The 13,160-nt window shown below is 41.5% G+C and overlaps 1 protein-coding gene across 6 annotated transcripts in view; it reads left to right on the top strand.

Annotated features, from left to right (window-relative positions):
- Positions 1–13,160, top strand: part of TRAK1 (trafficking protein, kinesin binding 1) — a 97,325-nt gene that overhangs the window by 66,119 nt on the left and 18,046 nt on the right. For all 6 annotated transcript variants that reach the window (XM_015410466.1, XM_015410465.1, XM_015410467.1 and 3 more), the window contains 6 exons: positions 1,264–1,394; positions 1,544–1,618; positions 3,601–3,738; positions 5,933–6,009; positions 8,364–8,597; positions 9,462–9,775. In XM_015410466.1, coding sequence (XP_015265952.1) covers positions 1,264–1,394; positions 1,544–1,618; positions 3,601–3,738; positions 5,933–6,009; positions 8,364–8,597; positions 9,462–9,775 — 969 coding nt within the window. The remainder of the gene's footprint in view (positions 1–1,263; positions 1,395–1,543; positions 1,619–3,600; positions 3,739–5,932; positions 6,010–8,363; positions 8,598–9,461; positions 9,776–13,160) is intronic.

The following is a 13,160-nucleotide window of genomic DNA, read 5'->3' as shown; positions in this document are numbered from 1 at the left end:
TGCCAATCTGCAGGTGAGGGCTACAGATCACTCACAATTACAACTGCTCTTCAGGTAGCAGAGATCAGTTCCTCTGGAGAAAACAGAGGACTCTGTCATTATACCCTGCTGAGGTCACCACAGCAAATTGACACTGTTTGCCCAAAGCCAGAGCACTGCCCCAGAGCCTCTTTCTAGATCCCGTTGTATTGCTTTCACAACGGGCTTTACTGCTAGTTAATCTATAAAACCCAGAGAAATATGAATAATCAAAAAAGAGGAAAATCTATATTCATTCATTCATTCATTCATTCATTCATTCAGCTTGCTATCCCACTCTAATCCCCGGAAGGGTCTCTGAGCGGCTACAGTTACTCGTTTAACCCTAACCTATGGCCACATTTTTTGGGGTGGGGACAATCCCTACCGGCACCCAGTGGAGGGGTTTTTCTTCTCCCGGTCGGCTGCGTCAGCTTCGGTCGTCACTCAGCTTCTGGCTCCTTGTCCTGGCGGTCCTTCGGTGGCAGAGTGGGCAGGCCCTTCTTCCACGCGGCGTGCTCTGGTCCTATCTCTACTACAAGATGTTTGTGTTCGGTTATTCTCTGCTTTTCTGAGCTGCTATTGATCATGTAATCTGAATCCTTTTATAAAAAAAACATCCTTGGGCTCTTTTCACTTTGTATTCCAGTGCAATGTGCTGAGCTTAGTGTGACGCTATGACCAATGGAACTAGTTTTGAAATATTAACTTCAAGATTCCATTTATTTTAATCCCGCCCTTCCTCCCAGATGGAGCTCAATTCATGAAACTGCTGACAACCTGATATGACCCTGTTTTAATCTGTCTGTCTGTCAATTATCCTATTGTATCCATCTATAGGTAGCCAGCTCTAGCCATACTAGTTTCAAAGGTCAGCTTTGGGAAGTGAAGCTACATCAGTGTGGCCTTTCTCATCAGACACTTTATGTTTAGCTTTTACATTGTTCCATCAAGATAACAGCTGTGGACTAAAATATCCTCCTGTGGCATGCATTTCAATTGCATTCAGTTGGGATGGCTTATTCCTTGTAGCTTGGCAACAGCTGGAAAACCTCTTTGATGCCAGGTTACAAAGCTGGATCTCTTTTTTATATTTATTAAACCATCTTGTGTGTTTATTTAACAAGTCATTAGTGTGCCAAAGGGTGCTGAGCACAAGTTCACTCTTTTCTGTTGTTGAATCCAGGGAGTCATTGGACTCAGCCCATTATTATTAACTATTATTTTCTTTCTTAATTGTTAAAGGAGATGCAAATATCCAGATTGGCAGCATCTCTGAAGAGTTAGCCAAGAAAACTGAAGACGCTGCTCGACAACAGGAAGAAATCACCCATCTTCTCTCTCAGATAGTGGATTTGCAGAAGAAGGCAAAAGCTGTAAGATTCAGATAATAGCTGGGAAGTAGTAGCTGTAACACAATGTGTGCTGCAGGGTTTCTGCTTTGATAATACTAAATATTTGTAAAGGGGAAAAATGTGGAATTCTGCATTTATTCTAGCTTTGTTGATGTTTTGGCTTTTCTCAGTGTACGGTGGAAAATGAAGAACTTGTCCAACATTTGGGAGCAGCTAAAGATGCACAAAGGCAGCTTACAGCTGAAGTGAGTATAGAAATTTAATGGTTATATACATGCGGAGCCGGGCAATCGCTTTTAGCCCAGCTAAACATTAATGTTTAAAGGGCTTTTGTGTAGTTTTGTCCAACCTTACTCCAGATCATGATTGTATTTCACATGTTTATTGATTAAAATAATTAGTATGTAAAATGTATGCCCAAAAATGTTTTGTCTGGTGTATGCAAGAAGGCATTTGAAAATCTTAATAACTTATTCAGAAAGAATCTGTATTGAGCATATCAAATACAGAGAGAGAAAGGGAGGAAAATAGGCAAATCAAAAAGCAAAGCAGTGAACTCGACCAAGGGAATAGCCTATACTAGAAATAACTTGATAAATGCAAAATCAAGAAACATTTTGGGAATAAGCAATCAATTGGCAAATTCCTAGCAGAAGTGATTCCTTTTAAACCTGGATGTGTCCTCCTATGGCCAGTCCCAGGGGTAGAACCCTCCCATATGTTGTTATGAACATATGGAGTTCCCAGAGAGAGAAAGAAGGGGGGAAGGAAGCAGAGGGTAGGGGAGGAGAAATGGGGTAAGGGAGCTGTATTCTCTCTGAGCAGAACTCGGGAAGGGAACAGGAGCAGGAACATTGGAGAGAAGGAGGAGCAGATTAAAGAAGTAAAGAAGAAAGTTGCAAGCATTGCCTGATCCTGCAGTGTGAATCTCCAGAGTTCTAGAGTAGCAAAAGTGGTGGTGGAGAAATCCTTATGATGGGACTGCAGCTAATTTTGCTAGCTCGTTTGCTGGCTCATTTACATATATTTCAGCAGGGGTTTGCTGTTGGAGCCGAATGTCATTGGCTACTGTTTACATCAACTTCATTATTGGGTCAAGTTGTTTAGGCTTTTCTTGCCATTGGAGAATCCTGGATCCATTTTGCCTTTTGGATCCAACCTGTAACTGGATGAGTTATTAGGATCCTCGTTGCTGTTGAGAGATTAGAAAGCTAATAGGAAAAGTCTGAATTGCCTGTGCGGCTGGCACAACTAATGCCAGATATCAGTAGGCCAGGAAATGAGTTAATGTTCCTCACCATGCAGTGATTAGTTTTCTGGAGAATTCTGTATTGTAAGGGAGATTCTTGAGTGGTCTTAGAGGTTTGATTATCATCCTGCAAACTGTGGTTATTAATCAAGCCTGGGGTATTGATGAGTCACAGAAAGGAGTCCTGATTAGGGTGGGTCAGAGTTCTCGTGGACTCCAGGTTACTTCTTCATGCCTTATCCTCTTACTCACACATCGCCTGATCATAATACTCTGGTTTAATACCAAACATGAATCTTGTCCTGCAACTCAGATATCGCAAGGTTTAAGAAGTCAGGGCAGTGCTGGGGGTCTCAAAAGGGGATCCTGGGGGAATATCACCTATTAAACTTTTCTGTATGTGAATGAAACAAGAACTGGAATTCCCAAGGTAAACGATACTTGCCCCCCCAAAAGAAACAGCAGTAAGTAAAAAAACAAGGTAACATACAGTTCAGTCCTGTGCAGAATTCTTTCATTTTCTGTTTTACTCATAAAAATAAATTCTAATTCTTATTGCTGACTAAGCAGGTTGCATATGTGTGGATAAAAACTCCTGAAACCTCAGAAGCAAATGCAAGCCCAGGCAGGACTCTCATTGGTGAAGGGCTAACCCTTCCTGCGTGCCCGATAGCACTTTATATCGTTCTCCACAGTTAGGAAAAGAGGAATAATTTCTGTACGATATGGCAGATATATGCCATTTGTGTACCTTTATGCAGCTCCCTGAACCCCATGGGAACCTTGGCCTCATTCTTCATCATCTGTTACAACTATCTAGAAAGCAGATTTCAGGCTGAACTTAATTGGACATGTAGATTGTAGTGTTCATAAATGCACAGGCCTCATTCGGATCGGAGAAGTGCTTTTCCTTCTATTAATGTTTTTGGCTCACAGCCCATGGGACACAGGAAATCACTTCCCTTCTCTGCCTCACAGTTACGAGAGCTGGAAGACAAGTATGCCGAGTGCATGGAAATGCTTCACGAGGCACAGGAAGAGCTGAAGAACCTTCGGAACAAGACTATGCCAAATGCCGTCTCCCGTCGTTACCACTCATTAGGCCTTTTCCCCATGGTAAGAAGCATTACAAGAAATCCTTTCTAGAAAACACAGCCCGTGCTAAGTCCAATGCAACTTTGGTTAGCTTAAGGAAATAGATTATTTCGGTAAACAAATTCCAGAAGAATCGGGATCGCCAATTTGAATCTGTTAAATGGAGGGAAAGCCTGAGTCCATGCATGCTAATAAACCCATTTTAAGTCTTATAGAGATAGGGTTATCGTATGTTAAATATCATCACCTTGGGGGGGGGTATCGTGTGTTAAATATCATCACCTTTGGGGGGGATTTTCCAAGTGCCCTAGAAGATGGCTATGCTTCAGCCTTGGGGGGGGGGGCAGGGGATCGCCCCCTCAACAAAGAAATCATGACCATTATATGTGCTGAATACTTAAGATTAGAGTGGGTGTTACAGTGGTTTCAGTCTTTTTGCTTATCTGGACAGACTGAAAGTAGTCATGGGTGACCCTGAATTAGCAGTGTTCTTCAGGGGTCTCTTCTTTTGCCAAAGCATCTGATGCACTTCAGTCCCGCATTTGATAAAATGACCTCTCACTTCCAAAAGGGGGCTCATGGGTGACCCTGAATTAGCAGTGTTCTGCAGGGGTCTCTTCTTTTGCCAAAGCATCCGATGCACTTGAGTCGCACATTTGATAAAATGACCTCCCAAAAGGGGGAAAGAGCTTATTGTGCCCCATAAAATATTTTAGTATTTAAATTGCCAAAGACCTATGTTTTATTTTAACAGCAGCTGTACATACCCACTCATAGCTGCTGTAGGAAGTACAAGCTGAGAGAGATTTGTGTTCTGTATTGTTTGTGTCTGATATATTGAATCCCAAAACAAAATCTCTTGGATTTGACTTTTTGATGTTTTTTAAATTAACATCAACACCGAAGAGACAGAAAAGAAATAAAAGCATACCGATAAGTACATTGTCAAAAGATTTACCCATTATGCACTGGACTTTTGGGTGTTTAATGGACATACAAACTTCTTTGTGAGTGTCAAAGTAGCATTCATTTTCTGAAAGTAGTAGTTCAGGTGGAAAGCAATATTCCCCCCAACTATACCTATAAATCCTTCTTTAGGAAGTGTAAAGGTGAATACAGATGACTCTAATTCCTGGGTGCCATGTACACAATTGAGATTTTTGTGTAATCTAAGAAAGACTGTAATCTTTAGCAGCCTGCATGGTATAGCAAATTTTGGCATGGCTTATTTATATAAATGACTTCTTAGGCCACCACCTCTCTCCTTCTTTTTTTTTCCCAAGAAAGATTGGGCGACTCGACTGTGCGACTGAACAACAACAAAAGAAGGACTGTAATCTTTAGCAGCAAATTTTTGCATGGCTTATTTATATAAACGACTTCTTAGGCCACTACCTCTCTCCTTCTTTTTCTTTTTCCAAGAAAGATTGGGTTCAGAGGAGGTTTTATAAAGTTATCTGTCAGCTGCATGACCTGCGGCCAGTGGAAAGCTGCTAATTGAAGAATATGGGGAGGTGTTAGCCTTGGTTGTGGGTGTGGACTTCTGGACACTGTTTGCTTCGTAGATTTTGTGGAGCACAAATAGAAAAATGGAGTTTTTTCCCCTTGATAATTTGGAAAGGTATCCACACAAATTATAAACTTATGTAAATGTAAATTAACCCATTTCATTTTTTTTTTTTTTTTTTTGCATTTTGTGTGTGTGGTGGTGCCTGCAAGTCATGGTGACCTCTGGTGACTCCTACTGGGGCACAGAGGACATTCAGAGAAGTGGCTTGATAGCCTGCCTCTGGCCTCCTGGCCCTGGTATTCTCTGGCGGTCTCCCATCCAAATACTTGCCAGGGTCAGCCCTGCTTAGCTTCTGAGATCTGACAAGATCGGGCTTGCCTGGGCTATCCAGGTCAGGGCGAACACATTTCATCTTAAAAACAGAATTGGCCATCAGTGGATCTATGGAGCTTTCCTTTCCACATCGTGGCAGGGAGGTTTACCTTAGGTAAATCACTTTAGCAGACTCTCATATCTTTGTAAAACAGAAATTTACCTTTACCTTTATTTACCTTTGTTTTAAGCAGGGTGATGGATTAGTTTATAAAGTATCAAAGCACATAGAAGTTCCTTTTTTAGATGAGCCATATCTGGCTACCATCATGATCCTCTCTACAGAAATAGATGTATGTGTTAATGGGATGCTGTTTAAAATTGTCTTAACAGGATTCTTTGGCAGCGGAAATTGAAGGATCAATGCGGAAGGAGCTGAATCTGGATGATCCCGACTCTCCCGACTTAACGTAGGACCAATGCATTGCAAAATATTGACACAACTGATATTTCAACCAGAAAAAAAATCACATCTAACAAAAAATGAATGCCCTACATGATAGAAACCAAAACATTATACAGTCTAGGGGTGTACAATTTTTTATAACCAGTATTTTTCGGTTCAGGTCTATTGGACCCAGAAAAATTTCAGGATTTCTGAAAAATCCCGGATCCCAATACCAGTACTGGTATTGGGATCCGGGATTTTTCAGAAATCCTGAATTTTTTCAGGTCCAATAGACCCGAGAAGAAAAATACTGGTTGAAAAAAGCCAGCCCCGGGGTCTGCTGTGCCTCTTCTTATGGCATGCAGATCCAGGCTAGGATGGCTTCTCTTGCAGTCTGGTTTAAACTAGGCTGCACTAGAAGCCAGCCCCAAGCCAAGCCGAGGGGAACAGTCTGCTCCCCCCCCCCCGGGAAGGAATTTGCTCAGGGGGGCTTTCTTTGAATTTTTTCAGGTCCAGTAGACCCGAGAAGATGGTTGAAAAAAGCCAGCCCCGGGGTCTGCTGTGCCTCTTCTTATGGCATGCAGATCCAGGCTAGGATGGCTTCTCTTGCAGTCTGGTTTAAACTAGGCTGCACTAGAAGCCAGCCCCAAGCCAAGCCGAGGGGAACAGTCTGCTCCCCCCCCCCCGGGCACAGCTGATCCTCGGGCTGTCTTCTGCAGTCCCTTTAAAGTTTAAAGGGACTGCAGAGCCCAGCAAACAGATGAGGGGTGGGAGCAATCTGCTACTGCCTCTCCGCTGTTTTCGGATCTACCTGGTAATTCCCAAATATATCTTGAGGTTTTGGGGGGAATTTTTTCCAGTTTTCCCAAGAAAACTCGGATACATTTGGGATGCCAAAATATACCTGAAAAATACCTTATCTGTATTTTTGGGGTATATTTTGGCTCTGGTAGAGCAAAATGCACACCCCTAATACAGCTCTGTTTAATGTGAACTTGTGTTCTAGTTTGTTCAAGACAAAAATATAGAGCTAAACTTGTTATTCAGGTTTATGAACAGTTCCTGAGCAAGAGGTGAAAGGCACTGAGAACATAGCTTGGAGATCTTCTTTTAGGTGTTCTTTTGCAAAGGAGAAATAAAAGAATGCCCTCTGCTTGGGAAAAATGATCTCTGGAGAATATGAACAAAGTGAATTAAAATGGCATCCATTTTCTCCAAGGGCCTTTTACGTAACCTCACATTACTTTAGTGAATCACTGGATAAAGTGAGAGAAAGAATACTGCTCAAGAGCTATATAGCTAGAAGTCAGCATGACTATATATTACCAAATGACTACTTTTTACCAGCATAGTTTTAAAAGCACATGATGCAACAACCTTGCTGAAGCTAAGCAGAACTGGGTCTAGTCTGGGTCTGAATTGGAGACCGCCTGGGAACCTTGTGTACACTGGTCGGAGCATCCTGGGGGAAGGAAGTATACGGCTGAAATAAGTAAAGCTGAATATAAATGAAGTAAATAAATAAGAGGACAGGGGACCCATGCATTTGCCACCATGCAGAAGCTGCTTGAAATAGCTCTGTGGCTTAGCATATGCCTTGGCACGTGACACAGGCTGGACAGCTATCTATATCTCCGCAAGTGGCCACAACAAGGTTGGCAGGAAGGAAATTACCCGATCCACATGGTGAGCCACCATATGGAAATAGCTCACTGTGTGGTAACAACAAGCGTGCAGGATAGTTTAAAGCGGCCTTAATGTGCCCGCAGTAGTTTAGCCCTAAGTAATGTGTAGATCTTTTTTTTTTCTTCTGACAGTGCAAACACCAGTGGGTCACACCTTCTGCCACTGTTGCATTTTTTGGTGCGGGTGCAATAAGAACTTTAATTATTCCTCTCTCTTGGTGAAGACATTGGGGTTTCATGCTCCGCTTGCTACAGGGAGAGAAGATAATGTACCAGGGAACCCTGGGTTTCATTTCAGTACTGGAATGTCCTTGACTGTACACGAGAGGATCCAGTATTCTAGTGATTTCATTTACAGTACAAGATCTCTTCAGGTTCAGTTTCTGCCCCAGCAGTGAGAGGAATGGCAGTAAGTACAGGATTGAGTCTGTGAGCTGCCCTCATTCACAGCTTGGAATACAGTCTCTGGCAGCCAATAACAAGTAACAGACTCAGAGAGCAGCTTATCCTGAAGAATGTGGAAAGTTACTATCTTACAGCCCTTCTCTTTCTGTATTGAACAGGAAATAATTTAGAAAGTTTTCCATTGCTAATCATAGAACTGCGTAGTCATAGGCTACGCTATGATGTCGTTCCTGAAGATACAAGCACCTGGGTTGCTTTTGATGATTACTGGCTTTTTCTTTGTCAGGCATCACAAGAGAGTCTTTGACACGGTGCGAAACATCAACCAGGTGGTGAAGCAGAGATCCCTAACTCCCTCTCCGATGAACATCCCAGGATCCAACCAGTCTTCAGCAATGAACTCTGTCATTTCTAGCTGTGTCAGCACCCCACGATCCAGCTTCTACGGAGGAGACATCTCCAATATTGTATTAGACAACAAGACAAATAGCATCATCCTAGAAACTGAATCCGACTCTGGGTCAGTACTGTGCGTTTAGGCTGCCTTGTATTTTTTAAATGAACCCCCCCCCCCCCAAACAAGAACAGTGTCACTAGAATTCTTCTCTTCCGTTCAGTAATTTGTGTCACAAATCTTCATAAAGTTGAAGCAGAGTGGGGCTTCTAGAATTGTTATATACCTGCATGCCCATGTTGTTGTATATTTCACTAATTTAAACATCAGAATAGTATTCAGGCAAATTGTTTCGGTATCGGCAATGACTGTCAGTTGTATCCAACCAGCTTTTTGACTGTTGAAAAGGGAAAGGGGCATCCTGCTTGACTACCCAAAAGATGTTAACGAAGGATCATGGGACCTGTACATAAAAAACCCATATGGAATGGGAGCTGTATTACGGGGGGAACTGAGTGAGATTAAGTGAAAAAGCTGTTTGCCCTATGTAACTGAAACCAGGCTGAAGCTTTGATTTTGACCTTGGTAGATCACATTATGTTGACCTCAGCTGACTATAGTGGGGGGGAAAGAAGGCAGTTTTTCCTGCCAACTACTGGTATGGACGAGTTTATAACATATTTACTGGTAAAACCAGCTCTATGTCCTGCAGACCTCTGTAGCATGATACATATTGATGGCTCCTAGGCTGTATGGACAGCACACAGTATTTAGTTAACATGGGCTGGTCTTTTTAAAAATGTGTCTAGGACTAATATGCTCTTCTAGTCCCCCAGTTTGTTTCATATATTTTTAATAGTTATGGACTACAGGTCAAACAGTTGTCCCACTGTGCAGAATTAGAATCTGTTTCTCTAGGATTTTAAGTATCAGCATTTGGCTCAGTTAATGTGAAACCTTACAAAGTGTGTGCTTGCTCTCATTTTTTAGAAATGAAGAAAAGAAAAAACCTGGCACTCCAGGAACACCTGGTTCTAGTGACCTGGAAACAGCTCTCCGAAGGTTGTCTCTTCGGAGAGAAAACTATCTGTCGGAGAGGAAGTTCTTCGAAGAAGAGCAGGAAAGAAAACTAAGAGAATTGGCAGAGAAGGGTCAACTCCATAGTGGCACCATTACTCCAACAGAGAGTATCATGTCATTGGGAACTCATTCGAGGTTTTCTGAATTCACTGGATATTCAGGAATGTCCATCAGCAGTCGCTCATACCTCCCAGAGAAGCTTCAGATTGTGAAGCCCTTAGAAGGTGATAATAAAGCACCTCGTCCTTTATCTGTTCTCCTTAGTGATGCTCTGTGGTCTCTTCTCCACCAACAGGAAGCCGGAAATCTCTGTAACACATATTCATTTTACTTCAGAGATAGCCATCCACGTTGCTTGTTTGAACTCTTTTAAAGCTAAGAGTTTGGAGGGTTTTTTTGAGCAAGCAACTTCCGGAGTAAAATTATGTGTGCTTTGTCTTAATCATATTTCAGTATAGTACTACTATAACTCAGTGAATTTCATTTGCTTTTCTCTTTCCATTCACATATTTGTGCATCTCTGCACGAGGGAGAAAGAGAGGGACTGGAAAGAGCTTTAGTCTGCAGCAATGGATTTTAAATACTTCTTTCCACTGTAGTGTTATTGCCAGGTGCTGAGGCAGCATTCCCAGATCACTTGTACCTGACTTGTTCTGTGGATTTCCAAATGATTGTCAAATGCATCGGGCTATTTTATAGCAATCTTAAGACCTACATGTCATTTGACAATCTTAAGACCTATGTTAAGGAATTTGTATGGCTCATATGCACTACAATCCTATGCACAGTCAAATTTTCATGTAACACATAAGTGGCACTTTAAAAAGTACACAGATGGGTGTTGCAGTACAGTCTTGGGACCTGTAACTTGTGTGGATCTTTCCATTGCTTGTTTTAATTTTTAAGTCCATAGATTAGTTTAAGATGGCAATATCTATCTGTTGTGACCAGTATAAGAGAAAAAAAGACCATAGTACTAATTCTTTTAATGAGAAGAGATTCTTTATTTTGTATAAAAGTTTCCTGCGTGTGCAGCCAGCTCAAAAGAATCAACAGTAAGATCATCTTCCCTTTTGTTTATTATTGTAGTGCTCCTCTGAAGTTCTTAAATCACTTTACAGAAAGAAAAGCCTAGCTTCATCTACTGGTCATTAGCCTTGTAATAGGTTTCTGTTATCCACTTATCTCTCTGCCTTCTTCTTCAATAAACTTTCTGTCTCCATAACCTTTCTCTCTGTCTGTTTGGATTTTTCACTTTGTTCCATTTTTTCTTACTCTATTGAACCTTTCCTGCCATTTCTGTAGTTCATTTTCAAAGTTTAAAAGTGTTTACCATGTGGTTTGTTATTGTTTTGGTGAGGAAGGGAGGTTTTTTGGTCCTTATCCTCTTAGAAAAATATTTCCTCGTGAAATTCGGGAGTGAAGTTGGAGTAATATTTTAGAATAACTTTTATTTTATTTTTTTATATACTAACTGTAATCCATTGTATTTTACATTTGAGTGTCATGTTTATTACTGTGGAATGTGTCTACTTGAAGGGATGTTTACAATAGAATATTCAAGAAAATCCAATGTTTTGTTAAACTGCTTCCCATGAAGACTATTGCCGGATGCAAAATTTGTTATGAATGAACTGATAATGGATCCTCTAGTTCCATGTAGGTAAAAATGAAGGAAGGATTCATTAAATAAAATAAATAAAATAAATAATTACAGGTTAGCCAATAGCATGGAGACCTTTTGCCCACTGGCTCTCAGGAACAAAGGGAAGGGGCTCAGTGGTGTGCATCAGGAAGGGGGAATGTCAGACATTGCCACTCCTTCTTAAGAAGCCTTGAATGTCCTTAAAGCTTCATAACTGCATGGTTGGATACAGGCCCCTTGTCATTAGAAAGAGTTCAATTCAAGAATTATTTGTTGGCAAATATTAAGTATGACAGTTTTAGGTATGTTAGTACATTTTTGCTACCCATGTTTAAACTTGCCACAGCCTTAGGTTGGGAAGCAGTATAGACTAGGGGAGTGCATTCAGCTATATCCAAGCCGAAAAAATATCTGAAAAATACCTTATCAGTATTTTCCGGCTATTCTTTCAGCCGGATATAGATTTGGGTATCCAAAATGGCAACCCCCCCAAAATTCTGAAAATATTCAAGATTTCTCGGTACCACTGGGTAGTCGAAGTTCAGGGCGCTTAAACGGATTGGAGTCTCTTTAAATGCCTTCTGGGTGAACTGCCTGCTTGGAGAAGGTGTTTAAAGGGACTGCAAGCAACACCTTTGGAGTTCACTCGTGGCTTGTAGAAGGCATTTAAAGGGACCACGATCCCTTTAAACACCTTTCCCCCCTTCATTGAAACCAATGAAGGATGGGGCACCTTCTTTGGGGGCCTTTAGAATTGGACCCCCAGTCCAATCTTTTTTAAACTTGGTGGGTTTTTTGAGGAGAGGCACCAGCAGCTATGCTGCAAATTTGGGGCCTCTACCTCAAAAAACAGTCCCCCCTCAAGCCCCAGATACCCCTGGATGAATTCCCCATTATACCCTATGGAGACCATTGACTAGAATTGTCCCCATAGGGTATAGTGAAGCTGAAAAAAAGGAGAGATTACTGAAAAGTCCCGAATCCCAATACCATATTGGGATTTGGAAATATCGGAAAATACTGATATTTTTCGGGTTTAGTGTACCCAAACCCCAAAAACACCGATTTTATTTTTTGCACACCCCTAATACAGACACATTGTTTCTATCTGTTAGATTTAGGTGGGTAGTTTCTGTCTGTGTGATTTCTGCTCAAGTTAATAGAGTCTGTGACTTGGATCCCATGTAGATTTTACAGGTGCAGGGAAAGGTGCAGGGAAAGGGCAATGTTTGCCAATCCCCCATCATGTGGGAGATCTCCAATTCCCCTAAACTATTCCCAGCAGCATTTGGGAGGGTGATTTGGGCTGCTATTGGGGGGGGGGAATTGGTGAAAATTGGCTTCCTTGCACCCAAGGAAATCAATGTGCGATCCAACCCAATGTATATTTCACTGTTGCAAAATTAATTTAAGCCAGGTTCTTGAATGAGAATGATAGAAGCACTGTGTTTTTATAGATTCCACACAGATAAATTTTCTTTGACCATGACCTTAATCACTTAACTCCATCTATATGCTATCTAAAATGTGTGTAATGGCAGAGGAAACTCATGAGAGCACTCAGTGACTTGTCCCAGTTTTGCTCTTGCAAGCAGTTTCCATAACTTGCATACCATTTTCAGCTATCCATAGCTTTGAGCCCATTTTTGGTGATACTTCTGTTGCTTTAATAGCAATGCTGATGAAATCAAGACTGCCATTAGAGTATTAGAAACTTACTGTAGGGAGAGTAATACTTGTTCTTGTGTCTATCAGAATTTAAGCTGTACATTTGGGTTGAAGTTCACAAATCTACTTTTATATTGAGATGGTCACTTGACAACAGAAGTGATGCTGTCATGTTGCTGTCCATGTTACTCTGAAACAAGCTAACACTCTCTGGGTGGCAGAGGTACAAAAACATCGGCTTAACTTCCAGGTCAGATATCCAGTCAGTTCACAGATCTCAGGGAAGCACATAAATG

This window comes from Gekko japonicus, unplaced genomic scaffold, assembly GCF_001447785.1.
Source record: "Gekko japonicus isolate JY-2015 unplaced genomic scaffold, Gekko_japonicus_V1.1 scaffold2102, whole genome shotgun sequence".
NCBI classification, from domain to species: Eukaryota; Metazoa; Chordata; class Lepidosauria; order Squamata; family Gekkonidae; genus Gekko; species Gekko japonicus.
Note: the sequence above shows the minus strand (reverse complement) of the source record. Positions and strands in the feature narration are given on the sequence as shown.